Source organism: Eptatretus burgeri, chromosome 5, assembly GCF_056783735.1.
Source record: "Eptatretus burgeri isolate ZD-2024b chromosome 5, Ebu_testis_v1, whole genome shotgun sequence".
NCBI lineage: Eukaryota > Metazoa > Chordata > Myxini > Myxiniformes > Myxinidae > Eptatretus > Eptatretus burgeri.
Genome location: NC_140965.1, coordinates 43,351,909 through 43,364,282, shown reverse-complemented (window position 1 = coordinate 43,364,282; position 12,374 = coordinate 43,351,909). Strand labels below are relative to the sequence as shown.

Genomic DNA, 12,374 nt, shown 5'->3' with positions numbered 1-12,374 from the left:
GATTTCTCCAGACTTTCACTTTGTGAACACACAATGAGTCAAAAGCTTGACAATTTCCATTATATCATCTGTGCTTCTCATGTACCTGGTTGTCTCATTAATTTCTTGAAGCACTAATTTGTTTGTTATACTTGCAGTCCTTCCATGGAATTTTAAACATTCATCTACAACATCACATTTCAAAACTGTCAATCTTTTTCCTTCCTTTCTTTTTTACGCTCCATGACTCGCATCCATACGTTTCAAATGCAAACACCAGAGCATTCACCAGTGTCCTCTTGGTTTGTTTTACCAGATATTTGTCAATCTTGCCATTGCCGTTCTCCCCAACATTAACCGTCTATTAATTTCTCCTCTACATTCTCCACTCACTTCAATCTTAAAATCCAAGGAGTTGAAACTTTTAAACATTTCCACATGATCGTCTCCCAATATGAACACGGCGATATTCTCAGTGAACAATTTTTTTGACTTTTTAAAGTTTAAATAAAGACCGGCTTTTTCGCTTTTATTCTTCACTCTCTGCAGCAGTTTTGATGAAGTCCTCTTTACTTTTTGCTTTCTGAGTAGTATCATCAGCACCTGGCAAATTAGAAGACATTGGGTTGTTGTTACATCTTCCTCCAAGTCTCTTTTTTTTTCCTGCCTGTGGAACCAATGTGCACATGCTCTTCAATGTCATTCATCCCTCGAAGTCTTCAAGACAGCTGTTCTCTTCCATCTCAGATACCCCCCCCCCATCCAAAACCATAATCTTTTTGACCCCAACCCCAAACCCATCTCCTTCCAAATTTACAGTTTTATAATCCTGGGGGTTTGCTGATGTTCATTATATACGTTCGCTATTATTATTATTGTTATTAGGTGTATTCCTGGTGTTGGCTTAATGGTTAGGGTGGTGGGCTTGGGATCTGAGGGTCCTGAGTTCAAACCCAATTCAGCTGTTGAATTAATACCAGGTGGGGTTAACTCGACCTGTCATCCTTCCGAGGACTGCAAAACGAGTGCCAGCATGCTGGTATACTGTGTCGGAGTGGCGACCTGTCCAAGATTGTGCCCAATAGCCAAGGAGACTGCTGAGACAGCACCAACGCTCTACACAGAGTATGGTCCCAATGGATGGATGGATTTTATTGGTGTTCATATTGTTAGTATTAATTAATATATGCTTTGTTACGATGTTATCATTGTTTTTGTTAATTATTAAAAAAAATATTTTGGAATGCCATGCCTTGGAAGGACCTGTTAAGCTGCTCCCTACATCTTAACATGGCGTACATTTAAAACCTGGGAATTCTTCCGCGTTCATTGTAGTTAATTAGCCTCATCAACGAGCAGATCATGACGATAATTTTGGTGTCTCACATTCCACATCAGAACACCCCAGTATAACTCCACACACACACACACACACACACACACACACACACACACACACACACACACACACACACACACACACACACACACACACACACACACACACACACACACACACACACACACACACACACACACCTCATCAATTTATAGTAGATTGTTGTTGCTGTTTATTTTGTTTTTCCCAGCAGAATAAGAAGAGCTTCATAATCTTTGGCTGTTATAAGGTTGTTATTGTTTGGGCTTGCAGGTGCAGTTTGAGGAGCAAGAGGACAGCAAGACTTGTACAATTGGTATCAATGATGACTCAGTGTTTGAGGGCCTCGAACAATTCTCTGTGGAACTCAGCATGCCAGCGTATGCTCTCTTTGGCGAGACCACAAGCACTGTTGTGGTAATTGCTGATGAAGAGGATGCCTCTGGCCTACAGTTTGACAGGAAATTGTATCGTGTCAATGAAGGAGATGGACAACTTCATGCAACTATTCTTCGTAAAGGTAGAGCATTTTTTGCTCCATATATCTCTAGGGTTGCAAAGTAACTGTGATTTTGACTGAATTTCAGAAATCTATTGAAGTTTGAACATATATTTGAAATTTGGGCACAGATTCTTTTAATAGGCCAGGACCGACTATGCTTAAATAATGTACTCCAAATGTTTGCCATGGAGCTGCAAGCACACTTGGATTCTACGGGACAACAATGGTTGATCACTATAATGCATTCCGTTGAAGGAATGAAGCAAATTTTATCGATAATTGTTGCTTTGTATTCTTCAATGAATTGGGCCTTCCTCTATAGAAGTTGTTTTTTTTAGATAACCCCGAAGATAGAAGTCTAGTGAGCGTGGGGTACATTCAATAGCAAGTCTTCGATTGATGATTCTCTCACCAAAGTGCATGTTGAACCAGTTCAGTGAATCATTTAAAGTGTGCATGGGGAGTGGTTCCACCCTGTTGAAACTATTGTTCCTCTCTGGAAAGGCCCCTGCATCTACCTAGGGCCCTCCTAAATCTCCCAAGAACTTGGATGTAATGTTTTGTTTTGACAGTCAATGCCTTGCCAGTATTGTCCTCAAACCAGAATGGACCGAAGATTCCATGTTTATTGATTGAGACCGAGGAGGTGCGTTTTCCCGAGTGGAGAGGTCACTCGAGCACTAGATTGGGGGAGGGGGGGAGGGGAGGGTTAATCTCCAACATATGCAGTTCCTGGAGTTGACATGCCTATAATGAAGAAAATGGGCCTTGTCAGAAAACCAGATTGTCAAGGAAGTTCGGTTTTCTTCAATCTTGTCTGCAAAACACCAGCACATCATCCCTCTTTTCTGCATATGGGCTGCAGTTAGGTTTTGTTTAATCTGAATTCTGTATGGATACAGTTTCACATCATGGATGATCGTTCATCTCACTGATTCAGGTGAAATTCCAATCTCTTGACTCCAACGGCTGAGATATTTCTTCAGGCTTCTGCCCATTGAGTCATGAACAAGAACAATATTTTTAGGAGACCTTACATCTTGAGGACATCCCAAATATGTTGGTCCTCCAACACTTTTACTGTTGAGATTTGCGACAATGCCTTTCTCTGAAGTTTTTGACCCAGGCAAATATCCGTGACTTGCAGGGTGCAATGTAAGTTCCAAACTCACATTTACACTCAATTTGAGTCTTCTTGTCAGAATCCATTTGAAAAAAAAGCTCCACAGAATAAGTATTTTGCCTAATTGTCCATGGTATCCCTAAAAGGTAAGAATCCACCAACTTTCGTAGTCTGTCTTGTGGTTTACTCTTCAATCACCTGAAAAAAAACAAAAAAACACAACAGGTTGCCATCAGTAAGATGGAAGATATTACATTAAAGGTGTGTTCCGATTTTGGGGATCACCCTGTTTATTATGCTAAACTAAATAAAATTGCCACGTTCTTTCTCAAAATCCCTTCTTTTGGGTGAGACTGACTGGCACTGAGTTGCTGCTCTGCTCTGTTCACAACACTCCTCCACCATTCTCTATCCCCAGCCATCTCTCTCCACTTCCCATCAGGCTCCACCTTTCTGACATCCCTTTTCACACAATCCCTCCCATATAAATTGTGGGCCACCTCCTTTTGTCCGTCCTCGATTTTCTTTTTCAGCACATCACTCTCTTCGGAAGTATATCTTCCTTCATCCTACCAGATTCCCGCCCACTTCTGTCGGTTCTTTATAAATCTTGCCCTCATGCTGATCTGCATACCAATCTGCTCCCTCAGTTTGTCTATCCTCCTTTCCACCCTCATCACTCCCTCAATCCTACTGCCCTAGTTACTTTCACAGAACTTCAGCCTCTGTTGTTGCTGTGCTGTCAGTGCCACCATCTCCAGACCATATCAGTATGCTGGTATTACACATGACCTCAGGATATTCCCTTTTAACTTCCTCGATATCTTCCTGACCACCATCAAACTCTCCACTTTCCTCCATGCATTTGCACCCACTTGTATCCTCCTTTTTAACTCTGCCTGCAAACTACCATCACCAGACAAATCTATTTCCCTGCTTTATCTCCTTCCCCTCTAACATCATGTTCAATTTCTCGCTCTCGCTCTCGCTCTCGCTCTCGCTCTCGCTCTCGCTCTCGCTCTCGCTCTCGCTCTCGCTCTCGCTCTCGCTCTCGCTCTGTCTGCTGTCCTATGATAATAATGAAATTGCCATGGCCTGATAATTAATCTGCAGCTAGACCATGACGATATATTTGTACTAACTTAGTTTCTATAATGTACAGGCTAATATACTCATCAAATGAGTGACTCCACTCTTCCTCTTTCTTCCCACTTTTTCCTTCATTTCTTCTTTTCCTTTCTCATCTCTTTTCCTTGCCCATTTCCTTCCCTCATTCCTTCCTCACTTTCTTTCTCTGCTCTCCCCCCTTCGCTGCCTCCTCCTTTTCCTCTCTCCCTTTCCTGTTTTCCTTTTCCACCCCCCCCCCCCGTTTCCCTCTTTAGTGGGGCAGATAACAGCAATTTTTGAGAGGAATCGTGCAAATGATGATATAAGCATCAAATTTGGCACATTTGTTCTCCAGGGGATTCTAATCAAATCTGCCTGATTGGCCATTTGAAAATCCAAGATGGCGGCCATTTTTCAAGATGGCCGCCAAGTTAGCCTCCCGAAGTTGACTTTTTGCTTAGAAGTATTTGTAGTTGTCCGATTTGCATGATCTAGGTGTGGATTCCTATGTTTTCAAGCCTGCTGGAGTGGATTTTCCTGTTTATAAAGCCCCCTGACACACTTTTTCTGATTTTGCACCACTTTAATGATTATCATATGAAGCTAAGGCCTTTTTGCAACCGGGCCCTGGCTAGTAAATGTTCAAAGTTATGCATACCATGCGAATGTTCCTCCAGCTGCTACTGTCCACATATGCAGCTGCAGAGTGCTGTGCAGGGGAGCCCTGACTGAAAGTACTTGCATCTCCGGTTGCAACCCTTCTTACAGGAACACTTGGTCAGTTCCTGACAGCTGGCTGCAATAAGGGGTAGTGTTGTCCAACATATCTGCCACGTCTCTCCTTTCTGTGTCTATCCCCATTCAGCGGGACTGCTCGTGTCTGGACTGGAGATGGTTGCCTGGCCCCAGATGATCCCAGCCTGAAAGGCTACACGCTTTGCATGTTCTCTGAGGGCTGCCTGTGTTGGTGGAATTGAGTTGTATGGCCTCTGCTTGCTGGCAAAGAGATCCAGTCTTGCTCCGTCCACACCAGTGGCTGCGCTTGATCTGTCATACATGAGGACAACGAATCTCTCCAGCCTCTGCAGGTCAAGATCACGAATCAATGTTGGATGCTGGCTGAGATTGGTGAATGTTTCAGAAACATCATCAAAGACGTTCCAAGTCTGCCATACAGTTTTCTTCCCTTTTCCACGGAAGGCAGACATGACGTCACATCCAGTGAACGCATGAAGTATGGGATCCCTCTGGCTTTCTCAGGCCCTATTGCAGAAACTACCTCATGGACTGGAATCCATTGCGCCTTGGCTCCTTGGCCAAAGGCAATCCACATGTTCTCAAGACCAAGTTCCTGTAAGGATGGCAGTGCAGATATTGCTATGACTAGTACGTCATTAGCCTTAATGAAAATGGACTTGCTACCATCCGTCGTTGTATCCCTGGCGTGTACAAATATTCGAGTGTCAGCTTCTTCATGACAACATGGAGACACAGCATCCAGTGACTTCCTTGTGTTGCTCATGGCATCTTCTCCTTTTGTGACAATGACTGTGCTTGTCATCTGTGCTTCACACATCTTTTCCGCAAGGAAGTGAAACGGCTCAGTCTTGTTGCTGTCATCTCGTAGAAAGCTTCTCCAGTTACTTGGGTTCTTACTGGTTCCTGTCACTCTTCTTCTGATTCCTTGCCCCCTTTTTGACCTTGCCTCGGACTTCAGACTTGACTTCTTGTACACATCAAACACTACGTCCACTCTCTCGTACCTGGCACCATAGGATTCCACCTTTGGGATGATGTCTTCTTTAGCATAGTCATCAAATACCTTTGAAGTGCGTGGAGGTAGGGCATTGATAAGTGTTGAGCCATCAATGATGACTGCATCTCCCCTTGGTTTTCTGTCTGGGATGTTCACTTGAACTTCAAGAATTTCAGCCAGCTGTGACTTCTGACATGTATGAAGCTTGCCGCTGTCACTGAGAGATGCAGGGTGTGACTGATTCTCATGCTTGAAGAATTCTTGCAAGTCACACTGCCTGTTCTGGCATGAGATGAACTGTCGTGAGAACAGCTGACAGTCGTCTTTCAGGACTTTATCCTAAGTCTCCTATGTGTAGCTACCATTTCGGCTAGAGTTGGGTCTGCAATGTTCTTCATGTATAGTACCAGTAGGTCGGCTGATTCTTCTTGGAATGGGTTGCCCATCTCCTGCATTACTGCAGAGAGTGCTTTCACCTTTTCAAAGAAAGATTTCTGGGCACTCAGTGTCTGCTCATGGTGTCTACTGTTGTTGGTTGCATCTTTCATACCAGACATGGCCTCGTATCCAGCTACTAGACGACTCACTTCGGGTCCAGCGACCATCCACCTACTAAGTGCTGTCGGGTCTTCTGTCAACCCAATTGCTCCTCCGTCACGTTTGATGACTGCATTATTTTGCTCGTGGGCTTGGTAAGTTGCCAGGGCAGAGAATTCTCTTCTAGACTTGTGGATAACGAACACTAGACTTGTGGTACTGCCTCTAACACTACACCCCTACACCCCATGCATAAGTAGCTACTATTACATACATGTTAAGTCATGCAAACGTATGAAAATCATAAGCAAATGTGCAAAATCAGAAAAAGTGTGTGTCAGGGGGCTTTAAAAACAGGAAAATCCACTCCAGCAGGCTTGAAACATAGGAATCCACACTTAGATCATGCAAATCGGACAACTACAAATACTTCTAAGCAAAAAGTCAACTTCGGGAGGCTAACTTGGCGGCCATCTTACAAATGGCCACCATCTTGGATTTTAAAATGGCCAATCGGGAAGATTTGATTGGAAAGTCCTGCAGAACAGAAATGCCAAATTTGATGCTTGTATCATAATTTGCACGATTTTCTACTATATACTACACTACTTCCAAATCCCCTTTGTAAATGTGTATCGTATTGCACTGTTCCCTTTGTGAGGGGGCATCACAACTCACAATAAAACAAGCCAATTAATTATCTGCATCAAAACCAGAGACATAATAGAAGTGGGGGAATTATCACACTTTAGTATCATATTGTTTGTGTGTTTGTTTTACCTTTCTGCACTCCTGAACTGCTGGACGAAATGAGTTGATAACCGTTGGTTGTATTCCGAGGTGCATTGCAATGTTTTCAGTGGATAAAAAAAATTCATAGGTCTGAGGATTTAGGGAAGGGTCAGGTCAGGTTAAGTACAGGAGCATGCGCTGGAGCAGCACGTCACTGCGTCCACTTTCCGCCGCTACTTCAGGGGCCTCTGTTTGGCCATCCCCCAGGCAGATGCTTGGACCATCCCCATCTCCTTGAGATGTTGATCAACCTGTTGCAACCACGAGGCACGTGGTTGGCCCATTAGCCTCCTCCACTCACGAGGCTCCCTCGCTGAGAGAATCTGGTGAGCAGGATCAGCGTAAGAAAAATGAGCCACATGTCCATACAGCGGCAGCTGATGCTCACAGACTATGCAGGTAACAAATCTCATTTGAGTCTCTCAGCAACCGCTCGTTGGACACAAAGTCCAACCAGCGATAGCTAAGGATTCTCCGAGGAGACCTGGTACCAAAGGAATTAAGTCTCCATCTCAGATCCTTGGTCAGAATCCAAGTCTCACATCCATAGAGCAAGACCAGAACCTCCAAGGACCTGAAGACTCAGACTTTCATCCTTCTGCACAGGTACCGGCAGCGCCACACCCCATGATCCAGTGAATGCATGACTCCCCAGGCCCGACTCAAATGTCTATTGATCTCTGGCTCAGCCAGCAGAGACATGAATATCACTGCCAAGGAAAGTGAATCTCTCTGTGACATCAACATCCTCACCACAAACAGGCACAGACAAGATAGCAGCATCTAATATGTCATTGAAAACCTGGATCTTAGTTTTGATCCTTGAAACCCATAATCCCAGTGGCTCTGACTCCTCATTCAGCACCTCAAGCACCCTTCAGGGAGGGCGGAGAACCCCAATACTTTAAATATAATTGTATTTCTTATAGGGCTGCCTGGAAGCTTGTTGTTCCAAGTCATAAATCCTAAAAGTGGAGGAATTAACCCAATCACAAGGACAGGTTCTTTGATGGTGAATATATTCAACAAATGAGATAATTTACTACCTTTTGATGTGCAGTTAACACGGAGATATGAAAATGTTGTTTATTACCTTTACATCCTTCATTGTGAAGTCAGTGACTGAGACCTGAGGTTTGGGGACCAGAAGTTATGAATTTGGAATGCAAGCTTTGGAGGCATAGATGTTGATGAGGCACTCCACCTTTTTTACAAGAAATGTGAAAAATCCAAACAATTGGAAAAAAAAAAAGCTTGATTAATTGCTACGAGGCTTTAAAGGCAAACATTTATGAAAAATGCATAGCACAGCCAAAAAACACAGCGACACCTGGCAAGCACACCTAAAATACCACTGATGTTGCATGCACGAAGCTGTTGTAATTTCACAAAAGTTAGTTTTTATTCTCATCATATGAATCATTTTTAATTTTACGAAAGTTAGTTTTTCCTTGTAGAGGAGAAAGTGGTGCAATTACCCAGTTGTAGGGCATTCACAATTGGAGGTAACTTTCTTCCAAAAAGGGCGATAGAGAAACAGCTAATCCAGAAACATAAAAGCATGTCAAGTCATCCTTATTAGCCAGAACAGTACTCCAGCCTTGGTCCTCATAGGATGTGATAACCAGAAGAAAGATAAATGCTCCTTTTATCAAATGGCTTCACAGTGATGCATGCCATGAAAGCTTGCCTTTTCGTGTTCCCACCTGTGCCCCTGGTGATGGTGATGCTGATGTAGGGGAACTCAGGTTTGAAACCCACATACCAATTGTGTTTCTCATTGTCTGCTCATGTCAATGAATGTAAATCATGTAAAAGTACAGTGATGTCTCAAAATGTCGTTGTCCTCCACATGATTTACTTGAAAGTTCCTCTCAGAGCCTCAGTTCACTGTAAAATAAATAAATAAATGCATTAATCATAACATGCCATGATTTAACAGGGTAAAGAAAGGATTACATTGCATCATGAGATATAGAATGCCTCAATGACGAGATATGATTAATTCAACAAATTATTGACAAAACCCCCTTGTTTGTCTTGCAGGTGACAGCAGTGCAACGGTGTCTGTAATATGCTACACGCAGTCCAGTTCAGCTCGAGGAAGCAGGAATGACCATCTGGCTTCGGGTTCCGATTTTGTGTCACGACCCCATGATGATTCTTCACGGGTTACATTCCCTCCTGGTGTGACGTCATCATCTTGTGATGTAAACATTGTGGATGACAGTACGAGCGAGCCTGAGGAGGCATTTGAGTTGGTTCTTGCTCAGCCTTCGGAGGATGCACACATTGGTCGTCTGGCTCAAGCACGCGTAGTTATTGCTGGACCCAATGATGCCTCTGTTGTGGCTTTCTCTGAGTTGAGCTTCACTGTACGTGAGGATGCAGGTACTCATCTAGAGAAGATTTTCCATTTTTTTTTCTTTTCTATTTCACATTCTGATTCTGATGTACCATACTCTGTTACGAGCATCAGTGCTGCCAAAGCAGTTTCTTGGCAAGAGTTATACTGCGTGGTTTGCCACTGCCTTCCCAGCTGTCATTAGGGCAGGAATTTGGAATTTGGTCAAGGTTCCGGTGATAGCTTGCCTACTATTCACGAAGGGCACCTTGAGGTCTTTAACATCTACCAACTAATGCCGGCAGACAGGACACCCAGTTTAACGTCCCTCCAAGGGATGGTGCACACATTGATGAATCACCCTGCTGTGAAACACCAGGATGACGGTTTATAGCTGGGCCAAGATTCACACCCAGGCTATTCAGATTGGAAGTGATTGCGTGCACTTCTAGGCCATCCTGCCAGTCCCTCTTTAACGTAAGCGAACATTATTTTCTGATCATGAATTAAACACAGCAATCCTCCACATATAGGATAGGGGAAGGCTTGCATCTGTTTCAGGGTTTGTTTCTACAAATAGTGCCCCCAATTTTTAATGGTACCACAGTTTCTTAGACCCTGAAGAGTACTAAACCACCACATAGGTGTTTTTGTTTGTTTGTTTGTTTGTTTGTTTGCTTTTCTTCCCACACTCTAAATTTCTGAACTGCATCAATTTCCAAACTGTATCAATTCTCCCAACTGTATCTCGAAGCTGGCTGGGACTTTCGAAATTCAATTTCACTTCAATAATGTGAACAGAAAGTGTGCGGGGATGACATACAATGGACATTCCGCCCTGTGGTATCACTGACAAAAATGTTGCGTCACCCATGTCTGCAATTCACAAAAATGAAGAGTTTTTAAAACATTGACCCCACTTTTTTTCCCCCAATAACAAGGTGCATGTTTTATTCTGGTTCCGGTTCCGGTTCTGGTGTCACAATGACGCTTTCCCTGGACGCCTTAAGTCCCAATTAAGCTGGTTATTCACGTGGGATGAGTACATGGCCTAGGAGTGATCAACTGTGATTAGTTCACTAATAAACTAAATAACCTGATGATGATGATGATGATGATGATGATGAGTGAAGAGTGACTGGGACTTATTACTGTCATGTGGTATGGCTGTTACTGAACCACCAATGGTCAGGAATGTGTGAACTTCGGCAAAATGTTCACCAGACTCAGTTGTTAAATGGTTGGAGCATCCGCTCTGAGACAGGGAGGTCAGCGATTTGAACCCTGGCCAAGTCGTATGCCAAAGACTTTTATAATGGTACGTGCTGCTTCCTTGCTTGATGCTCAGCATGAAAAAAGACAGAATATGGACAAACAACTGGAGGTTAACAACCATTATGTAGGTATGATGGCCCGAATGGCATCCTCTTGCATTGAAGTTCCTTGTAAGAGAACTAATATTATTATCATTATTATTATTATTATTATTATTATTATTATTATTATTATTATCATATTGTTTCGGATCTGGTATCGGCGTTAAATGGGGGATGGAGTAAAATAGTTATTACATAGTGTAAGGTAGCCTAAGCCTGATGGAATTACAAATATAGTGTCGAGCAAAGTGTTTGGATAGCTGTTGTCCTCTCCTGCCTGAGTGTTTGTGTCGAAGCCCCATTCTCCCCCTCCAACCCCCCTTACATTCTGACATGTTCCTCGTCATACATCTTCCCTCATATAATTTTGTACTATTAGTAGCAAAAGAAAACTGTACAAAAGCTCGCTACATGCTGGGTACTCAGCAATGTAAGGAGATCTGTCACACACCTGGACCATGGGCCGCATGTGATGTGGAAAATCCTCGGCTTGTACATCAATTAGCTCCGGCCACTGAGCCGAACCTCATGGTCACGTCGATCAATGGGTACGCACCGCGATGGTCCAATCCACCCCGCGGGACTTAATAAAAGCCAGGACGCTGGACTAGCTCTCTCATTGGTTGAGATTTTGTTGTCTGGTCACCTGCTCACTCTCATCGACTTTGTCATCACCTTCGTGGTCGCCTTCGTTTTATCACTCGTGTGGTTCCTGCCTGCGCCACTGTGCACTTGCCTGCTCCGTGGTTCCTGTCTGCTCGCCTCCATGCTGCCGGTTTCATGGTTTCTACTCATACTGGGGTCATGCTGTGCTCAAAGTTGTGGGTCGTGAGGCATAGGTTGGGGCATGCAGTGGGAACGAGGGCAATCTGTGTGGAGCAGCGACTCACCCCGTGTGTTTAAGCTTAGTGCAGAGAACAGATTTTCTCTCATCCCTGTCTCATCTACTCTTTCTCTGTCCCATGTGTTCCTGAATTGAGAGGCTAAGCTATTTGTTCAAGTCGCTTGAGTTCCCATGGGTTATTTCAATATTCAGTGTTTCAGATTTCTATAGCTGCTTGTATCCGTGTCATTTTCTTCTTCCCCACCCAATTCGATGCAATAAATCCCATTTGTTAATGAGAACTTGTGTGTGGTCATTGTCTGTGAGGCTCCATGGCATAACTATTTGGAAGGTTAACCCCTCAGATGGGCAGGTTGGGTCCAAGCATTAAAAGCGCCTCCATAAGGGAATTGTTTGATGGCTCACTTGGCCAATTCTATCAAGCAAATTCCCTGTGGTTGTGTATCTGAGATGCTGATTTGTGCCCAACTTACCTGATTGGACACGGAGACCTCGTTCCCTACTGGCCTGGTGGTGCAATGGTCTTGAAGATCCACGACCATTACAATATATTGTGATTTTTTTTTTACCAATGTAAGGAGATCTGTCATATGGATGCAAGCAGCGATACAAATCTGTAACACTGAATATTAAAAT

General features: G+C 43.6%; 1 protein-coding gene across 2 annotated transcripts in view; it reads left to right on the top strand.

Moving 5' to 3' along the window:
- The window catches only part of FRAS1 (Fraser extracellular matrix complex subunit 1), a 188,285-nt gene that overhangs the window by 98,686 nt on the left and 77,225 nt on the right, over positions 1-12,374 (top strand). For both annotated transcript variants that reach the window (XR_015058289.1, XM_085881638.1), the window contains exons 24-25: positions 1,631-1,877; positions 9,221-9,565. Coding sequence is in view for 1 of the 2 variants with exons in the window: in XM_085881638.1 (XP_085737764.1) it covers positions 1,631-1,877; positions 9,221-9,565 (592 nt within the window). In the remaining variant the exon portion in view is untranslated. The remainder of the gene's footprint in view (positions 1-1,630; positions 1,878-9,220; positions 9,566-12,374) is intronic.